Genomic DNA, 23,911 nt, shown 5'->3' on the forward strand with positions numbered 1-23,911 from the left:
AGCGTGATTTCAACAGACGGAAGGGCGGATATGCTCAAATCGACTCAGAATTTCACCACGACCCAGAATATATATACTTTATTGGGTCTTTGATCAATATTTCGTTGTGTTACAAACGGAATGACAAAGTTAATATACCCCCCATCCTAAGGTGGAGGGTATAAAAAGAACACGAATTTTTTAAATTTTCCTTCCTCCGTTTAAATCCCATATGTTTTTTTCCTTACAGTAGTACGTTTAAAGCAATAATCTTAAATTAGCTGAGTCCTTGGATTAAAGATAACAAGTACATACGGTCGTAAGTTCGGCCAGGCCGAATCTTATGTACCCTCCACCATGGATTGCATCGAAACTTGTACTAAAGACTGTCATCCAGAATCGAATTACTTGGGTTGCGGTAACACTTGCCGATGGCAAGGTATCTTAAAATTTGTTAACACCGTCTTCCCAATTGTAAGTTAATCCATACGGGATATATATTAAACAATAAAAAGCCGATTAAATACGTATATAATTCAGTTCGACAAAATAGAAATAAAATTTTGACAAAATTTTCTATAGAAATAAAATGTTGATAAAATTTTCTGTAAAAATAAAATCTTGACAAAATTTTCTATAGTAATAAAATTTTGACAACATTTTCTATAGAAATAAAAATTTGGTAGATAATTTTTGGGGATCGGCTATATATAACTATAGACCGATATGGATCAATTTTGGCATGGTTGTTAGCGGCCATACACTAGCTCAATGTACCAAGTTTCACCACGTACCAAATTTCAACCGGATCGGATGAATTTTTTCTCCTCCAAGAGCTCCGAAGGTCAAATCTGGGGATCATTTTAAATGGGGGTTATATATAATTAAGACCGGTATGGACCTATTTGTGAATGGTTGTTAGACACCATATACTAACATCACGTACCAAATTTCGACCGGATCGGGTGAATTTTGCTCTTCCAAGGGACTCCGGAACATAGTGTGTGAATATAACCATAGCGATAGCGATTCGTGGCGTTTTTTCCGCGACGACAAATACAATAAGCTTGCCCATAGCTTTCACATTACTCCCTCAGATGCAGTGTTGCCAGTATTGGGGATTTTTCCCCAATTCGGGGATATTTTTTCGTGGATGGGGACAACATTCTAGAGTTCGAGACTTGGGGAGTTTGTGGGGAATTTCCACCAATTTAGGGATTTTTTTTGGGAATTTTCGAAATCTGTTCAGTATAATAAATCAGATTAAGAATTATGATTTAGATGAAATTCTGTACTTCTTCATACATCTAAAGGCTTAAAGAAATCTTTCCTCCTCTTCGTTCCACGGCATTTAGTTGAGGGCCCAAGAGCTACTTTACAATTTATTTTGTTTCCTAAGAAATTGTTTACAAACATGAAATTATTTCGTAAGGACTCATCTGCGTACATCACTGGTTTGGAAAATATATCCCATACATATAGAATAGAGTTCATGTCGGCACAAACACGCCTTTTGATCGATAACCCAATTTTATTTCTTGACTATATAAGTTTTGATTCATAAATACACATGTTGATGATTTGCATAAGAAAAAATTCGATGACTCCTTATACCAATAATTAACTCTTTTGAGGGCTTGTATCGGATGATACTTTGAGCACCCGCCTTCTGGTTTTGTGTTGTAAACTTTTCATCTTTTTGTAACTCGCAAACTGGTATAACAAAAATTGCACATTTTTATAATCTGCGCCACACTGTGGAACAGGGTATTATAAGTTAGTGCATATGTATGCAACACCCAGAAGGAGACGAGATAGACACATGGTGTCTTTGGCAAAAATGTTCAGGGTGGGCTCCTAAGTCGATATAGCCATGTCCGTCTGTCCGTGAACACATTTTTGTAATCAAAGTCTAGGTCGCAGTTTTAGTCCAATCGACTTCAAATTTGGCACAAGTATGTGATTCGGCTCAGAATAGAATCCTATTGATTTTGGAAAAAATCGGTTCAGATTTAGATATAGCTCCCATATATATATTTCGCCCGATATGGACTTATATGGCCCCAGAAGCCAGAGTTTTACCCTAATTTACTTAAAATTTTTCACAAGAAGAACAATTAGTACTATAGTCAAGTGTGCCAAATTTTTTTGAAATCGGTTCAGATTTAGATATAGCTCCCATATAAATCCTTCGCACGATATGGGCTAATACGGTGCCAGAAGCCAGAGTTTTAGCCCAATTTGGTTGAAATTTTGCGGAGTACAATTGGTAGTTTAGTCAAGTGTGCCAAATTTTATTGAAACGGATTCAGATTTAGATATAGCTCCCATATATATCTTTCGCCCGATATCGACGAATATGGTCCTAGAAGCCAGAGTTTTGGCCCAATTTGTTTGAAATTTTGCACTAGGAGTACAATTAGTAGTGCAGTTAAGTGTGCAAATTTTATTGAAATCGGATCAGATTTAGATATAGCTCCTATATATATCGTTCGCCCGATTTACACTCATATGACCACAGTGGCCAATCTTTTACTCCGATTTAGTTGAAATTTTGCACAGGGAGTAGAATTAGCATTGTAGCTATGCGTGCCAAATTTGGTTGAGATCGGTTAAGATTTAGATATAGCTCCCATATATATTTTTCGCCCGATATGCACTTATATGGACCCAGAAGCCAGAGTTTTATCCCGATTAGTTTCAAATTTTGCATAAGGAGTACAATTGGTAGTGTAGTCATGTGTGCCAAATTTGATTGAAATCGGTTCAGATTTAGATAAAGCTTCCATACATATTTTTCGCCCGATATGGACTTATATGGCCCCAGAAGCCAGAGTTTTGGCCCAATTTTGTTGAAATTTTGCACTAGGAGTACAATTAGTAATACAGTCATGTGTGCCAAATTTGAAATCGGTTCAGATTTAGATATAGCTCTCATATATAGCTTTCGGCCGATTTACACACATATGACCACAGAGGCCAATTTTTTGCTCAGATTTAGTTGAAATTTTGCACAGGAAGTAAAATTAGCATTGTTGCTATGCGTGCCAAATTTGGTTGAAATCGGTTAAGATTTACATATAGCTCCCATATATATGTTTTTCCTATTTGGACAAAAATGGTCAAAATACCAACATTTTCCTTGTAAAATCGCCACTGCTTAGTCGAAAAGTTGTACAAATTACTCTAATTTTCCTAAACTTCTAATACATATATATCGAGCGATAAATCATAAATAAACTTTTGCGAAGTTTCCTTAAAATTGCTTCTGATTTAAATGTTTCCCATATTTTTACTAACATTGTGTTCCACCCTAGTGCATTAGCCGACTTAAATTTTGAGTCTATAGATTTTGTAGAAGTCTATCAAATTCTGTCCAGATCGAGTGATATTTAAATATATGTATTTGGGACAAAGCTTTATATATAGCCCCCAACACGTTTGACGGATGTGATATGGTATCGAAAATTGTGATCGACAAAGTGGTGCAGGGTATAATATAGTCGGGCCCGCCCGACTTTAGACTTTTTTTTTCCTAAAATTGTGTTCCACCCTAGTGCATTAGCCAACTTAAATTTTGAGTCTATAGATTTTGTAAAAGTCTATCAAATTCTGTTCAAATCGAGTGATATTTAAATGCATGTATTTGGGACAAACCTTTATATATAGCACCCAACACGTTTGACGGATGTGATATGGTATCGAAAATTTAGATCTACAAAGTGGTGCAGGGTATAATATAGTCGACCCCGCCCGACTTTAGACTTTCCTTACTTTTTTTTTTGTTAAAAAAAAAACTTGCCAACACTGTATAGGGGATTTTTGTGGGGAATTTTAAATTAAATTGGGAAATTTTAAATTAATGGGGGATGAAAGTTTTCCATTTTGGGGACAATAGCCCGAAAAATACTAGCAACACTGCTCTGATGTGATGCTATTTTAATAATTTGGGTTTAATTTTAAAAATATTATGCAAAACTTAAAAACATAAAAATTATCTTTATTTTTTTCGTCTTTTCAATAACACTAGCAAATATCGGTAAATTATTAAAATATTTTCTAGAAATGCCCACTATTATATTTGTCCTTATATTTTTTAAAACCCCAAAAAAATCAGAGAATATTAATTTCTAGCAAAAACTTTTACGCAGATTGTTTTTTTTTTTTTTTTTTTTTGATATATTACCTCAAATGAATTAATTTTGAAGTGAAAATTAAGTCGAGAAAATCATTTTTAGGTGTACATTAAAAGTGATGAAAAATTGGAAAAATCCATTTTTTGCTGTCTGTCTTTGTAGCTACTATGTATCACTGGATAAAGTATAAGTAAATATCACAGTCCCCATAACGTATTCGTATAAAAATGAGATATTCATCGAGAAATTAATAAAAATTTAACCAAAACTGCATTTTTTAATAACAATGCTACTTTATGTACCCAATTCGGACACTTGCAAATAAATATACTCACATGTGTACACACACACACACACAGAACACCAACTTGTAGCCGAGAAAACGACAAACACTTGTAGTTGTACTCTAATGGCAACCAGCAGCATCAGCAGTGGTAGCTAAATTCTCTGCTAGGGAAGAAGCAAGAAAGCTTTTTGTGGTGCACCAATGGGACCACGTTATGTCCCTCCAGCCATCATACCACACTCTCGCCCACACACATACACACTCATATACACAAAAATATCCACAAAACCCAACCACGGCAGCCAGCCAGCCACACACATCTGCGATTGACTCAAAATGAGACAACTCATAGTGGAGGATACAAGAGAAGAGAAGAACGAACCCGTTAGTTAGAGCCGACCCATATACATATACAAGTAAACACACACCCAACAATACAATGAGCCATACCATACGTAAAACATGCTCACTTGGCACATACATACAGAGATGTTAGCATAGTAGTCATGATTTTGTGATTGTATGTGGCCAAAATGATGGTTGTATGTTTGTCTCATGATTGTGGCAAACATCTTCGTAGACATCGCGACATATATTTTTCTCGAATATATGTTTGTGTAAATATTTGTAAGTATCCCCCCTCCCTCCCCCACCAATAAGTATGTGCGTGTGTGTATATGTTTGTGTGAGTAATTTTGGTAGCAGCAGCGACATTAGCGGTGTCTTCTGTATTTATTCCTTCGTCTTCGTTTCTCTGGCATTGTCAACGTTAACACTCTCCCTCACCATTTGTGGATTCGTTGATTGAAGATATTTGTATGCCATAGAGCTCGTGCTCTAATTCGAGTACGAGTCGTACATTTGTGGCAGACAGGCAGGTACGAAACGAAAGAAAGAACCCGACCCCAAAACTGACACCATCGTGGCTAACCCTTTATAGCACTAAGGTTTCCTTACAGGACCACATATTTAGGTTTTAGTGGGAGTGCAAGTAAAGCCACTGCCATTTGCAAACTATGGTCTCTACACAGCAGACACAAACGTTAGAATAGCACACCACACACACATACACGCAAACACACTCAAGCTCGCCCATTCATTTATATACTAACTCATTCACATATATTTATTATGAGTAAGTAGTTCCTTATGTGTCTGTGAGTTAGAGAGCTCTTTGGGTCTGTGTGTAGTTATGGAGTCTCTCTATGTTGGTATTGGTTTCCTTAAAAGTATATTCGAGAATTTACCAGGCTGCGGAGAAATGCCAACCAAAGTTGCAATCTTATAGATCCACATTGGTGGCCAACAAAATAACCAAAATATATGAGAAAATGCACACACAAACCCACTCACACACTCCCAAAATCACAAAAGAAACCAAGAAATAGTGCTCCATAAATGGCGACATTGACTTAATTAAGGTTTTGCTCTAACATACTCCGAGGGAAAGCTAATATCGATGCATTTTTGTACAAAGATTTTGAAAACTTTAAACAGAGAATATTTAAGAGAGAATATTAAATGAATATGAATTTAAAGTCTGTCGAATGTGCAAATGATTTATTGTGGATTAATTCCGCATGATTTTGAAGTTTTAAGTACAATGATAGAAAATCATCTAAAACCAGCAGTCCGGGTCTTCTGTTATATTTTTGTACTTTATGGTCTAGCGAATAAAAATTAGTATTTTTTTGGCGACGCTTCATAATGACTATGAGTCCCAACAATATGGGCATGAAGCATGAAAATCAACTCCTAAATAATTTTATAGGTCTCATCTTAATTTATCACAACTTAACGAAATGTTTTTATTTTTAATTTTGCAAACAAAAAAAAATATTTTTACCAAAATTTTATTTTTTTTAATTGAAAGCTAAAACAAATATACATTTAAATTGAAACCACAAATGAAATTCAGATATATAATTTTTTCACCAAGTTTCATCAAAATGGCCAAGAAAGACAAAAAATATTGTTTTGTATTGCGAATTTCTGGAAGAATAACGTAAATAAAATTAGAAGCATTTTATTTGTTTTTGTAATAGAAATTAAGTACAAATGTAAAACAAAATCTAAGACAGAACTCAAACTTACGAATAAAATTTTTTATTACAAGTCCTCCAAGATGTACAAGAAGACAACAAATTTTATATTTTAAATGTTTTTAAACGATTCTGAAATACCAACGTGTTTTTTTAATTGGAGGAGTTTTATTTTTTTTATACCCTGCTCCACACTGTGGAACATGGTATTATAAGTTAGTGCATATGTTTGCAACACCCAGAAATTGGATAAAAACTGCGATTTCTATAAGCCCAAGACCCCAAATCGGGAGGTAGGTTTATATGGGGACTATATCAAAACCTGGACCGATATATCCCATCTTCGAACTTGACCAGCCTGCAGACAAAATACGAGTTTGTGAAAAATTTACTGAAGACAGTAGCGTGATTACAACACACAGATATACGGACAGACGGAAATGGTTATATCGTCTTAGAATTTCTCCCTGCTCAAGAATATATATACTTTATATAGTCGGAAATCGATATTTCGATGTGTTAAAAACGGAATGACAAACTTATTATATCCCCATCACCATTCTATGGTGGTGGGTATAAAAAGGCCGATTAAATACGTATATAATTGAGTTTGACAAAATTTTCTATAGAAATAAAATTTTTACAACATTTTCTATAGAAATAAAATTTTAATTATATTTGCTTAGTTCGGCTTGAGGTCATGTGAATAAAAACAGATGTTGTTGTTTTTTGAGTTGTATTTTTATATTTAAAATTTTCCAATATTTCGAGACATCTCCGATGCTCGTCTTCAGGGAAATTACTTTAAACAAAAAGAAAAAACATTTAACACATTAACAAAAAAAATATATCATTACATGAAAAACACAGATAATTACATTTAAATTTAAAGAACAGTGAACTTCTTTACAAGGGAGTATATTTACAACTAAAAGCTAATCTGTCTTTCTATATTTTTGTACAATATTTCTATAAATATGTGCACAATGGTCCGTATCAGTCTTAAAATTCATTCGTCTTTCTGCAGGTACATTTATAATATGTAGCATCTCCAGAGTAAATCTCCTTTTATAATTGGTTTCTTGCGTCAAAATATCTACGTCCTTAAAGTTTGGTTTGTGTCCTGTTAAAGTGCAATGTGCTGCAAGTGCCGTCTTTTGCTCCAAGGGCTTATCAGTGGCTTTCTGATCAGATTTATGCCCTGAGAGTCTAGTTTTTAATTTGGTTTTCGTTGTACCAATATATACTTTTTGGCAAGTATCAGAGTCATTTCCATTGCATTTGATCTTATATACTACGTTTGACTTGTCTTCTTTCTTAATTTTGGATTTTGTCTTGCTGAAGAATTGATTTACTGTATTATGAGTCCTTTGTGCAATTTGAAATTTGTCCTTATTTAGCATGTTAGATGATTTGAATCTTTCCGAGAATTGGGGGACATATGTCAAGGGTTTATAAATTTTGGGTTCAATTTCGTCATGTTTGATATGTTGTTGTTCTTTTACATGTTGTATTAGGTCGTCAATCGTCTTATTCGGGAAATCATTTAATCGCAATATGGTCCTTATCTTATCTTCGTTGTCCTTATGAAATATTTTGTCGCTGATATCGTGTACTCTTCTTATAAAATTTGTAGCCGTATTCATTATAACTCGTCTAGGATGTTTGGAGTTGAAATTTATCAATCGTCCTGTGGCTGTTGGCTTTTGATACCAGTTAATTTTTATTCCATTTCTGTGCCTTAGAATTATGGTATCTAAGTATGGTAACTTGTTGTCCTCTTCTGTTTCCATCGTAAATTGAATTTGTCTATCAAAGGCGTTTAAAGCTGATAAAGTGGCCTGAACGTCATTTTTATTCAAAATACAGAACAGATCATCTACATATTTTGTCATTATTTTTGGTTTAATAGTCAATTTTTCCAATACTGAGTCCAAGAGTACTTCCATTACAATATCGGCGATAATAGGTGAAGCTGGTGATCCCATTGGCATTCCTTTACGTTGCTCATACACCTTGTCATCATATACAAAATATCTTGAGTCCTTTATACAAAAAGTTAACATTTCTATAAAAATATCCATCGGTATCTTCGTATAGTCCTTTATTTCGTCCCATTTTTCTTTTATAATCTTAATCGCCAAATTTACTGGAATACTTGGAAAAAGAGATACTACGTCAAACGAGATCATTGTTTCATTGTCCTCAATCTTAATATTACTGGTTTTATTCTTAAATTCAATTGCGTCCTTTACATTATATTTGGAATCTTTCGTCAAATTTTTCAAAATATTTACAATATATTTTGATAGTTCATAAGAGGGGGAATTTATTGAAGAACATATCGGTCTTACAGGGACTCCTTCCTTATGTATCTTCGGAAGTCCATAAATTCGAGGGGCGTTAGCAATTTTACATATCAATTTTAATTTTTCGTTGGTGTCAATGATGTTCATTCTGAATAATTTTTCCACCAGTTTGTTATTTTTGGTTTGTAGTGTTGATGTCGGATCTCTTTTTAAGCGTCTATATGTACAAATATCTCTTAAAATATTTTTCATCTTTATGTCATAATCGTCTTTATACATCGCTACGGTTTTTCCCCCTTTATCAGCAGTTAGAATAAGTAAATCTTTATTTTCCTTTAGATATTTCCGTGTCTCCCCCACTGTGTCAAGTATAAATTTCTCTTTCTTATTTGGTTTAGTCTTTTGTATGTGGTCATCTATAAGAGAAGCTAAACGTACTCTCGCATTCTCTTGTTCTTCTTTATTGTCTAATGTTTGTATGCACTCATCGCCTTCAGCTATAACATTGAACAACGGAAAGGAAGTTGTTGTTGTCGGAAGAGAAAACTTGGGTCCTAGAGAAAGCAGCCATTTAACATTAGTTGGTATGGTTTTATTTGTGAGGTTCTCAAACCAACTTGTTTTGTTGTTCATGCCAAGCTCTACTTGTTGTTGTTGTTTTAATGCGTTTAGTTTTTTAATGTGAGTAGTTTTAATTTTATAGTTGTGTGATATTCTGAGAGTATTTTCACTCTCAATGAATTTGTTGTAGTCACCCGTGCTCATGACTTTGCTTAGTTTATCTTTAGCATTAGAAATCATTATTGTATTTTTGTGTATTTGCATGTGTTTGTATTGTATGATGAGATTCAATACTTTAGTGTGAAAGTTATAGTTATGCTTTTCTAATTCTCGTTTGAATTTTGGCGGCAAGTTGTTAGTATTGAAGATGTTATAAGTATGTGTTGTTGTATTAGTGATGAATTTTGGTATAATACCTGCTTGTTTGCATTTTATTAGAAAAGTGGTTGATGCCTTTAGGGATGCTGCTTGCCTGTTACTTTTGGAATATTGTTTGATTATATTTTTCGTTTCTGTGTTATATTTATGTTTAATGTTTTTGTAAAGTTTCATTTTGAAAATTATTGCGGTGTGCCTTCCGTGTATTTTGTTGTTTTAATTAGTTGACCTTTAAAATTTTAATTATATTTGCTTAGTTCGGCTTGAGGTCATGTGAATAAAAACAGATGTTGTTGTTTTTTGAGTTGTATTTTTATATTTAAAATTTTCCAATATTTCGAGACATCTCCGATGCTCGTCTTCAGGGAAATTACTTTAAACAAAAAGAAAAAACATTTAACACATTAAATCTGATCAGAAAGCCACTGATAAGCCCTTGGAGCAAAAGACGGCACTTGCAGCACATTGCACTTTAACAGGACACAAACCAAACTTTAAGGACGTAGATATTTTGACGCAAGAAACCAATTATAAAAGGAGATTTACTCTGGAGATGCTACATATTATAAATGTACCTGCAGAAAGACGAATGAATTTTAAGACTGATACGGACCATTGTGCACATATTTATAGAAATATTGTACAAAAATATAGAAAGACAGATTAGCTTTTAGTTGTAAATATACTCCCTTGTAAAGAAGTTCACTGTTCTTTAAATTTAAATGTAATTATCTGTGTTTTTCATGTAATGATATATTTTTTTTGTTAATGTGTTAAATGTTTTTTCTTTTTGTTTAAAGTAATTTCCCTGAAGACGAGCATCGGAGATGTCTCGAAATATTGGAAAATTTTAAATATAAAAATACAACTCAAAAAACAACAACATCTGTTTTTATTCACATGACCTCAAGCCGAACTAAGCAAATATAATTAAAATTTTAAAGGTCAACTAATTAAAACAACAAAATACACGGAAGGCACACCGCAATAATTTTCAAAATGAAACTTTACAAAAACATTAAACATAAATATAACACAGAAACGAAAAATATAATCAAACAATATTCCAAAAGTAACAGGCAAGCAGCATCCCTAAAGGCATCAACCACTTTTCTAATAAAATGCAAACAAGCAGGTATTATACCAAAATTCATCACTAATACAACAACACATACTTATAACATCTTCAATACTAACAACTTGCCGCCAAAATTCAAACGAGAATTAGAAAAGCATAACTATAACTTTCACACTAAAGTATTGAATCTCATCATACAATACAAACACATGCAAATACACAAAAATACAATAATGATTTCTAATGCTAAAGATAAACTAAGCAAAGTCATGAGCACGGGTGACTACAACAAATTCATTGAGAGTGAAAATACTCTCAGAATATCACACAACTATAAAATTAAAACTACTCACATTAAAAAACTAAACGCATTAAAACAACAACAACAAGTAGAGCTTGGCATGAACAACAAAACAAGTTGGTTTGAGAACCTCACAAATAAAACCATACCAACTAATGTTAAATGGCTGCTTTCTCTAGGACCCAAGTTTTCTCTTCCGACAACAACAACTTCCTTTCCGTTGTTCAATGTTATAGCTGAAGGCGATGAGTGCATACAAACATTAGACAATAAAGAAGAACAAGAGAATGCGAGAGTACGTTTAGCTTCTCTTATAGATGACCACATACAAAAGACTAAACCAAATAAGAAAGAGAAATTTATACTTGACACAGTGGGGGAGACACGGAAATATCTAAAGGAAAATAAAGATTTACTTATTCTAACTGCTGATAAAGGGGGAAAAACCGTAGCGATGTATAAAGACGATTATGACATAAAGATGAAAAATATTTTAAGAGATATTTGTACATATAGACGCTTAAAAAGAGATCCGACATCAACACTACAAACCAAAAATAACAAACTGGTGGAAAAATTATTCAGAATGAACATCATTGACACCAACGAAAAATTAAAATTGATATGTAAAATTGCTAACGCCCCTCGAATTTATGGACTTCCGAAGATACATAAGGAAGGAGTCCCTGTAAGACCGATATGTTCTTCAATAAATTCCCCCTCTTATGAACTATCAAAATATATTGTAAATATTTTGAAAAATTTGACGAAAGATTCCAAATATAATGTAAAGGACGCAATTGAATTTAAGAATAAAACCAGTAATATTAAGATTGAGGACAATGAAACAATGATCTCGTTTGACGTAGTATCTCTTTTTCCAAGTATTCCAGTAAATTTGGCGATTAAGATTATAAAAGAAAAATGGGACGAAATAAAGGACTATACGAAGATACCGATGGATATTTTTATAGAAATGTTAACTTTTTGTATAAAGGACTCAAGATATTTTGTATATGATGACAAGGTGTATGAGCAACGTAAAGGAATGCCAATGGGATCACCAGCTTCACCTATTATCGCCGATATTGTAATGGAAGTACTCTTGGACTCAGTATTGGAAAAATTGACTATTAAACCAAAAATAATGACAAAATATGTAGATGATCTGTTCTGTATTTTGAATAAAAATGACGTTCAGGCCACTTTATCAGCTTTAAACGCCTTTGATAGACAAATTCAATTTACGATGGAAACAGAAGAGGACAACAAGTTACCATACTTAGATACCATAATTCTAAGGCACAGAAATGGAATAAAAATTAACTGGTATCAAAAGCCAACAGCCACAGGACGATTGATAAATTTCAACTCCAAACATCCTAGACGAGTTATAATGAATACGGCTACAAATTTTATAAGAAGAGTACACGATATCAGCGACAAAATATTTCATAAGGACAACGAAGATAAGATAAGGACCATATTGCGATTAAATGATTTCCCGAATAAGACGATTGACGACCTAATACAACATGTAAAAGAACAACAACATATCAAACATGACGAAATTGAACCCAAAATTTATAAACCCTTGACATATGTCCCCCAATTCTCGGAAAGATTCAAATCATCTAACATGCTAAATAAGGACAAATTTCAAATTGCACAAAGGACTCATAATACAGTAAATCAATTCTTCAGCAAGACAAAATCCAAAATTAAGAAAGAAGACAAGTCAAACGTAGTATATAAGATCAAATGCAATGGAAATGACTCTGATACTTGCCAAAAAGTATATATTGGTACAACGAAAACCAAATTAAAAACTAGACTCTCAGGGCATAAATCTGATCAGAAAGCCACTGATAAGCCCTTGGAGCAAAAGACGGCACTTGCAGCACATTGCACTTTAACAGGACACAAACCAAACTTTAAGGACGTAGATATTTTGACGCAAGAAACCAATTATAAAAGGAGATTTACTCTGGAGATGCTACATATTATAAATGTACCTGCAGAAAGACGAATGAATTTTAAGACTGATACGGACCATTGTGCACATATTTATAGAAATATTGTACAAAAATATAGAAAGACAGATTAGCTTTTAGTTGTAAATATACTCCCTTGTAAAGAAGTTCACTGTTCTTTAAATTTAAATGTAATTATCTGTGTTTTTCATGTAATGATATATTTTTTTTTTGTTAATGTGTTAAATGTTTTTTCTTTTTGTTTAAAGTAATTTCCCTGAAGACGAGCATCGGAGATGTCTCGAAATATTGGAAAATTTTAAATATAAAAATACAACTCAAAAAACAACAACATCTGTTTTTATTCACATGACCTCAAGCCGAACTAAGCAAATATAATTAAAATTTTAAAGGTCAACTAATTAAAACAACAAAATACACGGAAGGCACACCGCAATAATTTTCAAAATGAAACTTTACAAAAACATTAAACATAAATATAACACAGAAACGAAAAATATAATCAAACAATATTCCAAAAGTAACAGGCAAGCAGCATCCCTAAAGGCATCAACCACTTTTCTAATAAAATGCAAACAAGCAGGTATTATACCAAAATTCATCACTAATACAACAACACATACTTATAACATCTTCAATACTAACAACTTGCCGCCAAAATTCAAACGAGAATTAGAAAAGCATAACTATAACTTTCACACTAAAGTATTGAATCTCATCATACAATACAAACACATGCAAATACACAAAAATACAATAATGATTTCTAATGCTAAAGATAAACTAAGCAAAGTCATGAGCACGGGTGACTACAACAAATTCATTGAGAGTGAAAATACTCTCAGAATATCACACAACTATAAAATTAAAACTACTCACATTAAAAAACTAAACGCATTAAAACAACAACAACAAGTAGAGCTTGGCATGAACAACAAAACAAGTTGGTTTGAGAACCTCACAAATAAAACCATACCAACTAATGTTAAATGGCTGCTTTCTCTAGGACCCAAGTTTTCTCTTCCGACAACAACAACTTCCTTTCCGTTGTTCAATGTTATAGCTGAAGGCGATGAGTGCATACAAACATTAGACAATAAAGAAGAACAAGAGAATGCGAGAGTACGTTTAGCTTCTCTTATAGATGACCACATACAAAAGACTAAACCAAATAAGAAAGAGAAATTTATACTTGACACAGTGGGGGAGACACGGAAATATCTAAAGGAAAATAAAGATTTACTTATTCTAACTGCTGATAAAGGGGGAAAAACCGTAGCGATGTATAAAGACGATTATGACATAAAGATGAAAAATATTTTAAGAGATATTTGTACATATAGACGCTTAAAAAGAGATCCGACATCAACACTACAAACCAAAAATAACAAACTGGTGGAAAAATTATTCAGAATGAACATCATTGACACCAACGAAAAATTAAAATTGATATGTAAAATTGCTAACGCCCCTCGAATTTATGGACTTCCGAAGATACATAAGGAAGGAGTCCCTGTAAGACCGATATGTTCTTCAATAAATTCCCCCTCTTATGAACTATCAAAATATATTGTAAATATTTTGAAAAATTTGACGAAAGATTCCAAATATAATGTAAAGGACGCAATTGAATTTAAGAATAAAACCAGTAATATTAAGATTGAGGACAATGAAACAATGATCTCGTTTGACGTAGTATCTCTTTTTCCAAGTATTCCAGTAAATTTGGCGATTAAGATTATAAAAGAAAAATGGGACGAAATAAAGGACTATACGAAGATACCGATGGATATTTTTATAGAAATGTTAACTTTTTGTATAAAGGACTCAAGATATTTTGTATATGATGACAAGGTGTATGAGCAACGTAAAGGAATGCCAATGGGATCACCAGCTTCACCTATTATCGCCGATATTGTAATGGAAGTACTCTTGGACTCAGTATTGGAAAAATTGACTATTAAACCAAAAATAATGACAAAATATGTAGATGATCTGTTCTGTATTTTGAATAAAAATGACGTTCAGGCCACTTTATCAGCTTTAAACGCCTTTGATAGACAAATTCAATTTACGATGGAAACAGAAGAGGACAACAAGTTACCATACTTAGATACCATAATTCTAAGGCACAGAAATGGAATAAAAATTAACTGGTATCAAAAGCCAACAGCCACAGGACGATTGATAAATTTCAACTCCAAACATCCTAGACGAGTTATAATGAATACGGCTACAAATTTTATAAGAAGAGTACACGATATCAGCGACAAAATATTTCATAAGGACAACGAAGATAAGATAAGGACCATATTGCGATTAAATGATTTCCCGAATAAGACGATTGACGACCTAATACAACATGTAAAAGAACAACAACATATCAAACATGACGAAATTGAACCCAAAATTTATAAACCCTTGACATATGTCCCCCAATTCTCGGAAAGATTCAAATCATCTAACATGCTAAATAAGGACAAATTTCAAATTGCACAAAGGACTCATAATACAGTAAATCAATTCTTCAGCAAGACAAAATCCAAAATTAAGAAAGAAGACAAGTCAAACGTAGTATATAAGATCAAATGCAATGGAAATGACTCTGATACTTGCCAAAAAGTATATATTGGTACAACGAAAACCAAATTAAAAACTAGACTCTCAGGGCATAAATCTGATCAGAAAGCCACTGATAAGCCCTTGGAGCAAAAGACGGCACTTGCAGCACATTGCACTTTAACAGGACACAAACCAAACTTTAAGGACGTAGATATTTTGACGCAAGAAACCAATTATAAAAGGAGATTTACTCTGGAGATGCTACATATTATAAATGTACCTGCAGAAAGACGAATGAATTTTAAGACTGATACGGACCATTGTGCACATATTTATAGAAATATTGTACAAAAATATAGAAAGACAGATTAGCTTTTAGTTGTAAATATACTCCCTTGTAAAGAAGTTCACTGTTCTTTAAATTTAAATGTAATTATCTGTGTTTTTCATGTAATGATATATTTTTTTTTGTTAATGTGTTAAATGTTTTTTCTTTTTGTTTAAAGTAATTTCCCTGAAGACGAGCATCGGAGATGTCTCGAAATATTGGAAAATTTTAAATATAAAAATACAACTCAAAAAACAACAACATCTGTTTTTATTCACATGACCTCAAGCCGAACTAAGCAAATATAATTAAAATTTTAAAGGTCAACTAATTAAAACAACGAAATAAAATTTTGACAAAATTTTCTATGGAAATAAAATTTTGACAAAATTTTTTATAAAAATCAAATTTTATCAAAATACAAATACAAATATATTGAAGTTAAGCGTTTCAGACAAGCGCTAGAATGCATTAAAAATCATAAAAAAATTTTAAATTTATTTATTTATCATTTATTAATTCACATCCAAAACACTGAATTCGGACCACAAGTTAAGAAGTGGTGTATATTCAGTGGAACGGCTGTTGAAATGGTGCACACAAAAAAATTTCACGAACATTTTTCCAATTAAAATTTTAATTGAGTTTTAAAAAATATTCAATTAAAAATTTAATTGATTCAACAAATTTTTTAATTGAAACAAAAATCAATCACAAAAGTAATAGTATCAATTAATTTTTTAATTGGATCAATTAACTTTTGACCTTCATTAATTGACCTTGACCTTCAATTAATTTTTTAATTGATACTACCATTTCCGTGATTGAAGACATTTCAATTAAAAATTAATTGGATCAATTAATTTCGTGATTGAATTCGAAAAAAAAAATTTTGTGTGTGGACATCCGTCCTTTGACAAGCCCATGTTAAATTCATCGCTTCTCTGCCAATTTTGCACCACTTCCGGATCCAAAAAGAACATTTTCACTACTTTTTTTGGCGATGTTTTTTTTTTAATCTGCAAGACCCTACCTATAAGTAATTTCCATATATAGATTCTTCAATATAGATCTGGCAAGGGGAAATGACTCATTTTGGGTCTTATATGCTAACTTCTAATAGAAATAAACCCAAATTGAACTATTTCCATTATTTTACTGGTACATATTCCACCTTAATATGGTTAACAATGGCGAGATAAAGTTGCCCCAAAAAATAGGCAACCTTCCTTGAAGTAAATTTCACATAGACCAAAGGGACCTATCATGTGGAGGAGGAGGAGGAGGAAATGAAAAAGCAACAACTTTGGTTAAACCAAAACTTGTGATTGCCTGAGTATGATGGCCATATACAACCAAATAATGGCGTCTTTTGGTGTAAACCAAAAATGGTTGGTTATTTGGTTGGCTGGCTGGCTGGTTGGATGGTAGTGGCTAAGATCCCCAAAAATAAAAAAAGGCTATGCATGCAGACACTAATTTTTTCTCTCAAAAACTATTTACATACACATGGAAATGAACTAAGACATTGCAATGCTTATGTATTAAATATATAAATGTATGTTTCGAAAAATCTCTCATCTTTGCGGAGATGGAGTGAGTGAGAAAACAAGAAATATTCTCATACAGGACTTGCAGATTCAAAGGCCAAGTTTAAAAGGTTCGGTGGGTATTTTAGTTTTTTTCCTTGCTTTTTTTTTTGGTTAACAAAAAATGTGCTTATGTGGCAAAAATTTGGAAACTTTGGCAAACTGGAAGAGGGCTACCAATAAAATAGTCTACAAAGAAGATGCCATAAAGGCTAATGAAAAAAAACGGAAAATAGAACAGGATAACGTTTTACTATTTCCATTTTGTTGAAATATTAAAAATGTTGTCCAATTCTTTGCTAGACATATGACTATGACCATATGGAGGAATATCCCAAAAACTATTACGGTAACACAAGGCAAACTGGGTGTGGATTGAGACTGTTATCCATTTTTGGTCTGCTATATAGACCAACACATGCTCAATTCTAAGCTATGTTGGTATGAGTGAGCTTCTTCTTCTTCTCGCTTTTAAATTTTTCGTATACATATTTACCACGCATACATGTGAGGAAACGTTGGGTTTTTGGGGGTCCTTGACTGGTGGTAGAGCATCAACCAAAAATGAGCGGCCAAATATTGGTCTTTATGCGGTTTCTTCGTGTTTTTCTCTTCATTTCCTATTAAAACCATAATGGAATATAGTTGGTCTTAAAAATATTTAAGATTTGGGAATATTTTTTTGAAAAATGTTTATGAAAATTTAATTGTTAATTATTTTTGTTCTAGGTTTTGCCCATCATTTGGTTGGTATGCATAGCCATCTACATGCACCGGATTGGCGAACATTGGGTGGAAGTCATGCAGCTGCTTTGGGACGACCAGGTTTTCCACATGGCAGTCCGTTCTTTCATCATCAACCTGCAGCATTTCCCGGTCATGTTGGTGCCTTGGATAGGCAAGGATTGAATCGAATGGGAGGTAGGTTAAAGTGGCAAGACAAAAAAAAAAAAAAAACGCCGTGCCTGAGATATTATGGGGAGTCGTGGCTTGATTCGTTACGACGTTTGATCAAACAAAAACCGTTATTTTGCAAATTTAGAGAGTTACATACACTAAAAAAAATTTGGCTTAAAAATGTTGACCTCCCATTAAGGATTTGGTATTGGGTTCGAGCCAAAGATGAGGTCGAATCTTATTTACCCTCCACCATGGATTGCAGCAATTTCTTCTAAAGAATGTCATTTGCAATGGAATCACTTGGCTTGTGTTAACACTAACCAATGTCAAGCTATTTTAAAACTTGTAAATATTGTCTTCTAAATGGAGTCTATGTTAGACAAAAAAAGGCAGATTAAATACCTATGTGGAGGAGTCTATATATAATTATGAACAGATATGAACCAATTCGAATAGTCAGCCCCGTCCAACTTTCTGCTGCACTCACTTATTTTTAAATTAGGTCAAAAACTATTTTTTAAAATTTTGCAGCAAGGACATTAAGACGCTTTATAAAATAAATAAAATTTCCTTTACACTCTTTTAGGCGGTACACGAAACATTATGGTGGAATAGCTCAATTGTTCGTTAAGAAACCAATCATTTCCTTAAAATTAATGTGATTTGAAAAAAAAAAATATTGCAATCAATATTGCAAAAAGTGTCAGAGAAATATAAATAGTATGATATTTAGTGGCACATCGAAAAGGTGGCATAAAAGTCTGACCGGTAGGCACAACAGTAACACTGCCCCCATACAAATCGATCCCCAAGTTTGACTTCTTAAGCGTCAAGGAGGAACAAAATTCATCCGATCCGGTTGACATTTGGTGCACGATCTCAGTATATGACATGGACCATCATAAATGGTCATAGTGGGTTCATAATTTTATATAGACTCCTACATATAAATTTTGACAATATTTTCTATAGAAAAAAATGTTCACATAATTTTCTATAGAAACAAATTGTGACAAAAATTTTCTATAGAAAAACATTTTGACAAAATTTTCTATAGAAATAAAATTTTTACAACAATTTTTTGTGGAAATAAAATTTTGACAAAATTTTTTAAAGAAATAAAATTTTTACAAAATTTTCTATAGAAATAAGATATTAACAAAATTTTCTATAGAAATAAAATTTTGACAAAATTTTCTATAGGAATAAAATTTTGACAAAATTTTCTATAGGAATAAAATTTTGACAAAATTTTCTATAGGAATAAAATTTTGAGAAAATTTTCAATAGAAAACAAAATTGTGACAAAATTTTCTATAGAAATAAAATGTTGACAACATTTTTTATAGAAATAAAATTTAAAAAATTTTTTTTTTCGAAATAAAATTTTGACAAAATTTTCTATAGAAATATAATTTTGACAATTTTTTTTTATAGAAATAAACTTTTGAAAAAATTTACTACAGAATTTTCTATAGAAATAAAATTTTGACAAAATTTTCTATATAAATAATATTTTGACTAAATTTTCTATAGAAATAAAATTTTGACAAAATTTGTTCTAAAAATACATTTTTGATGAAATTTGCTATAGAAATAAAATTTTGACAACATTTTCTATAGAAGTAATATTTTGACACAAATTTCTATAGAAATTAAATTTGACAAAATTTGTTCTAAAAATACATTTTTGATAAAATTTGCTATAGAAATAAAATTTTGACAACATTTTCTATAGAAGTAATATTTTGACACAAATTTCTATAGAAATAAAATTTTGACAAAATTTTCTATAGAAATGCAATTTTGACAAAATTTTCTATAGAAATACAATTTTTACAAAATTTTCTATAGAAATAAAATTTTGACAATATTATCTATACAAATAATATTTTTTGTTTGGTATTAACGAACTAGAGAAATGGAATTTTGACAAAAATTTCTATAGAAATAAAATTTCAACAAAATGTGCTATAGAACTAAAATTTTAACAGTTATTTCTATAGCAATTTTGACCAAATTTTCTATAGAAACAAAATTTTGACAAATTTTTTATAGAATTTTGACAAAATTTTTTGTAGAAATAAAATTTTTAAAAAATTTTCTATAGAAATACAATTTTGACAATTTTTTCTATAGAAATAAGATATTAACAAAATTTTCTATAGAAATAAAATGTTAACAAAATTTTCAATAAAAAAAAATGACAAAATTTTCTATAGAAATAAAATTTTGAAATTTTTTATAGAAATAAAATTTTGAAATTTTTTATAGAAATAAAATTTTGAAATTTTTTATAGAAATAAAATGTTTAAAAAGATTTCTATAGAAATAAAATTTTTAAAAAATTTACTACAGAATTTTCTATAGAAATAAATAAGATTTTCTAAAGAAATAAAATTTTGACAAAATTTTCTATAAAAATAATCAAAAAGAAAAGATCTAAAATTATACCTTTACCCAAGTCGAATAATTTTCTATAGAAACAAATTGTGACAAAAATTTTCTATAGAAAAACATTTTGACAAAATTTTCTATAGAAATAAAATTTTTACAACAATTTTTTGTGGAAATAAAATTTTGACAAAATTTTTTAAAGAAATAAAATTTTTACAAAATTTTCTATAGAAATAAGATATTAACAAAATTTTCTATAGAAATAAAATTTTGACAAAATTTTCTATAGGAATAAAATTTTGACAAAATTTTCTATAGGAATAAAATTTTGACAAAATTTTCTATAGGAATAAAATTTTGAGAAAATTTTCAATAGAAAACAAAATTGTGACAAAATTTTCTATAGAAATAAAATGTTGACAACATTTTTTATAGAAATAAAATTTAAAAAATTTTTTTTTTCGAAATAAAATTTTGACAAAATTTTCTATAGAAATATAATTTTGACAATTTTTTTTTATAGAAATAAACTTTTGAAAAAATTTACTACAGAATTTTCTATAGAAATAAAATTTTGACAAAATTTTCTATATAAATAATATTTTGACTAAATTTTCTATAGAAATAAAATTTTGACAAAATTTGTTCTAAAAATACATTTTTGATGAAATTTGCTATAGAAATAAAATTTTGACAACATTTTCTATAGAAGTAATATTTTGACACAAATTTCTATAGAAATTAAATTTGACAAAATTTGTTCTAAAAATACATTTTTGATAAAATTTGCTATAGAAATAAAATTTTGACAACATTTTCTATAGAAGTAATATTTTGACACAAATTTCTATAGAAATAAAATTTTGACAAAATTTTCTATAGAAATGCAATTTTGACAAAATTTTCTATAGAAATACAATTTTTACAAAATTTTCTATAGAAATAAAATTTTGACAATATTATCTATACAAATAATATTTTTTGTTTGGTATTAACGAACTAGAGAAATGGAATTTTGACAAAAATTTCTATAGAAATAAAATTTCAACAAAATGTGCTATAGAACTAAAATTTTAACAGTTATTTCTATAGCAATTTTGACCAAATTTTCTATAGAAACAAAATTTTGACAAATTTTTTATAGAATTTTGACAAAATTTTTTGTAGAAATAAAATTTTTAAAAAATTTTCTATAGAAATACAATTTTGACAATTTTTTCTATAGAAATAAGATATTAACAAAATTTTCTATAGAAATAAAATGTTAACAAAATTTTCAATAAAAAAAAATGACAAAATTTTCTATAGAAATAAAATTTTGAAATTTTTTATAGAAATAAAATTTTGAAATTTTTTATAGAAATAAAATGTTTAAAAAGATTTCTATAGAAATAAAATTTTTAAAAAATTTACTACAGAATTTTCTATAGAAATAAATAAGATTTTCTAAAGAAATAAAATTTTGACAAAATTTTCTATAAAAATAATCAAAAAGAAAAGATCTAAAATTATACCTTTACCCAAGTCGAATAATTTTCTATAGAAACAAATTGTGACAAAAATTTTCTATAGAAAAACATTTTGACAAAATTTTCTATAGAAATAAAATTTTTACAACAATTTTTTGTGGAAATAAAATTTTGACAAAATTTTTTAAAGAAATAAAATTTTTACAAAATTTTCTATAGAAATAAGATATTAACAAAATTTTCTATAGAAATAAAATTTTGACAAAATTTTCTATAGGAATAAAATTTTGACAAAATTTTCTATAGGAATAAAATTTTGACAAAATTTTCTATAGGAATAAAATTTTGAGAAAATTTTCAATAGAAAACAAAATTGTGACAAAATTTTCTATAGAAATAAAATGTTGACAACATTTTTTATAGAAATAAAATTTAAAAAATTTTTTTTTTCGAAATAAAATTTTGACAAAATTTTCTATAGAAATATAATTTTGACAATTTTTTTTTATAGAAATAAACTTTTGAAAAAATTTACTACAGAATTTTCTATAGAAATAAAATTTTGACAAAATTTTCTATATAAATAATATTTTGACTAAATTTTCTATAGAAATAAAATTTTGACAAAATTTGTTCTAAAAATACATTTTTGATGAAATTTGCTATAGAAATAAAATTTTGACAACATTTTCTATAGAAGTAATATTTTGACACAAATTTCTATAGAAATTAAATTTGACAAAATTTGTTCTAAAAATACATTTTTGATAAAATTTGCTATAGAAATAAAATTTTGACAACATTTTCTATAGAAGTAATATTTTGACACAAATTTCTATAGAAATAAAATTTTGACAAAATTTTCTATAGAAATGCAATTTTGACAAAATTTTCTATAGAAATACAATTTTTACAAAATTTTCTATAGAAATAAAATTTTGACAATATTATCTATACAAATAATATTTTTTGTTTGGTATTAACGAACTAGAGAAATGGAATTTTGACAAAAATTTCTATAGAAATAAAATTTCAACAAAATGTGCTATAGAACTAAAATTTTAACAGTTATTTCTATAGCAATTTTGACCAAATTTTCTATAGAAACAAAATTTTGACAAATTTTTTATAGAATTTTGACAAAATTTTTTGTAGAAATAAAATTTTTAAAAAATTTTCTATAGAAATACAATTTTGACAATTTTTTCTATAGAAATAAGATATTAACAAAATTTTCTATAGAAATAAAATGTTAACAAAATTTTCAATAAAAAAAAATGACAAAATTTTCTATAGAAATAAAATTTTGAAATTTTTTATAGAAATAAAATTTTGAAATTTTTTATAGAAATAAAATGTTTAAAAAGATTTCTATAGAAATAAAATTTTTAAAAAATTTACTACAGAATTTTCTATAGAAATAAATAAGATTTTCTAAAGAAATAAAATTTTGACAAAATTTTCTATAAAAATAATCAAAAAGAAAAGATCTAAAATTATACCTTTACCCAAGTCGAATAATGAGTTTAGGCCAATTTCCATTCTCTCTTATCTATCTAAAGTTTTCGAAAAGCTTATGTGCAATCAAATTGAAGAATTCTT

The 23,911-nt window shown here is 29.8% G+C and overlaps 4 protein-coding genes and 1 long non-coding RNA gene across 5 annotated transcripts in view; 4 read left to right on the forward strand and 1 right to left on the reverse strand.

Moving 5' to 3' along the window:
- The window catches only part of RunxB (RUNX family transcription factor Runt related B), a 198,173-nt gene that overhangs the window by 169,735 nt on the left and 4,527 nt on the right, over positions 1-23,911 (forward strand). The window contains exon 4 of the mRNA XM_075302297.1: positions 18,273-18,464. Within this exon, the coding sequence (XP_075158412.1) occupies positions 18,273-18,464 (192 nt within the window). The remainder of the gene's footprint in view (positions 1-18,272; positions 18,465-23,911) is intronic.
- On the reverse strand, positions 7,141-8,817 carry LOC142231667 (uncharacterized). Its single transcript, XM_075302299.1, has 2 exons — positions 7,322-8,817; positions 7,141-7,245 (listed from the first exon to the last, which is right to left on the reverse strand). The coding sequence occupies exon 1, from the start codon at positions 8,633-8,635 to the stop codon at positions 7,379-7,381; it is 1,257 nt and encodes a 418-aa protein (XP_075158414.1). The 5' UTR covers positions 8,636-8,817; the 3' UTR covers positions 7,141-7,245; positions 7,322-7,378.
- Positions 10,364-10,596, forward strand: LOC142231668 (uncharacterized). Its single transcript, XR_012720855.1, has 2 exons — positions 10,364-10,415; positions 10,492-10,596. It is a non-coding gene; the product is annotated as an uncharacterized LOC142231668 (long non-coding RNA).
- Positions 13,183-14,682, forward strand: LOC142228973 (uncharacterized). Its single transcript, XM_075299501.1, has 3 exons — positions 13,183-13,234; positions 13,313-14,579; positions 14,665-14,682. The coding sequence occupies exons 2-3, from the start codon at positions 13,512-13,514 to the stop codon at positions 14,680-14,682; spliced, it is 1,086 nt and encodes a 361-aa protein (XP_075155616.1). The 5' UTR covers positions 13,183-13,234; positions 13,313-13,511.
- On the forward strand, positions 14,560-16,237 carry LOC142231666 (uncharacterized). The gene is made up of 2 exons (XM_075302298.1): positions 14,560-16,055; positions 16,133-16,237. The coding sequence occupies exon 1, from the start codon at positions 14,742-14,744 to the stop codon at positions 15,996-15,998; it is 1,257 nt and encodes a 418-aa protein (XP_075158413.1). The 5' UTR covers positions 14,560-14,741; the 3' UTR covers positions 15,999-16,055; positions 16,133-16,237.

This window comes from Haematobia irritans, chromosome 3, assembly GCF_050003625.1.
Source record: "Haematobia irritans isolate KBUSLIRL chromosome 3, ASM5000362v1, whole genome shotgun sequence".
Lineage (NCBI taxonomy): Eukaryota > Metazoa > Arthropoda > Insecta > Diptera > Muscidae > Haematobia > Haematobia irritans.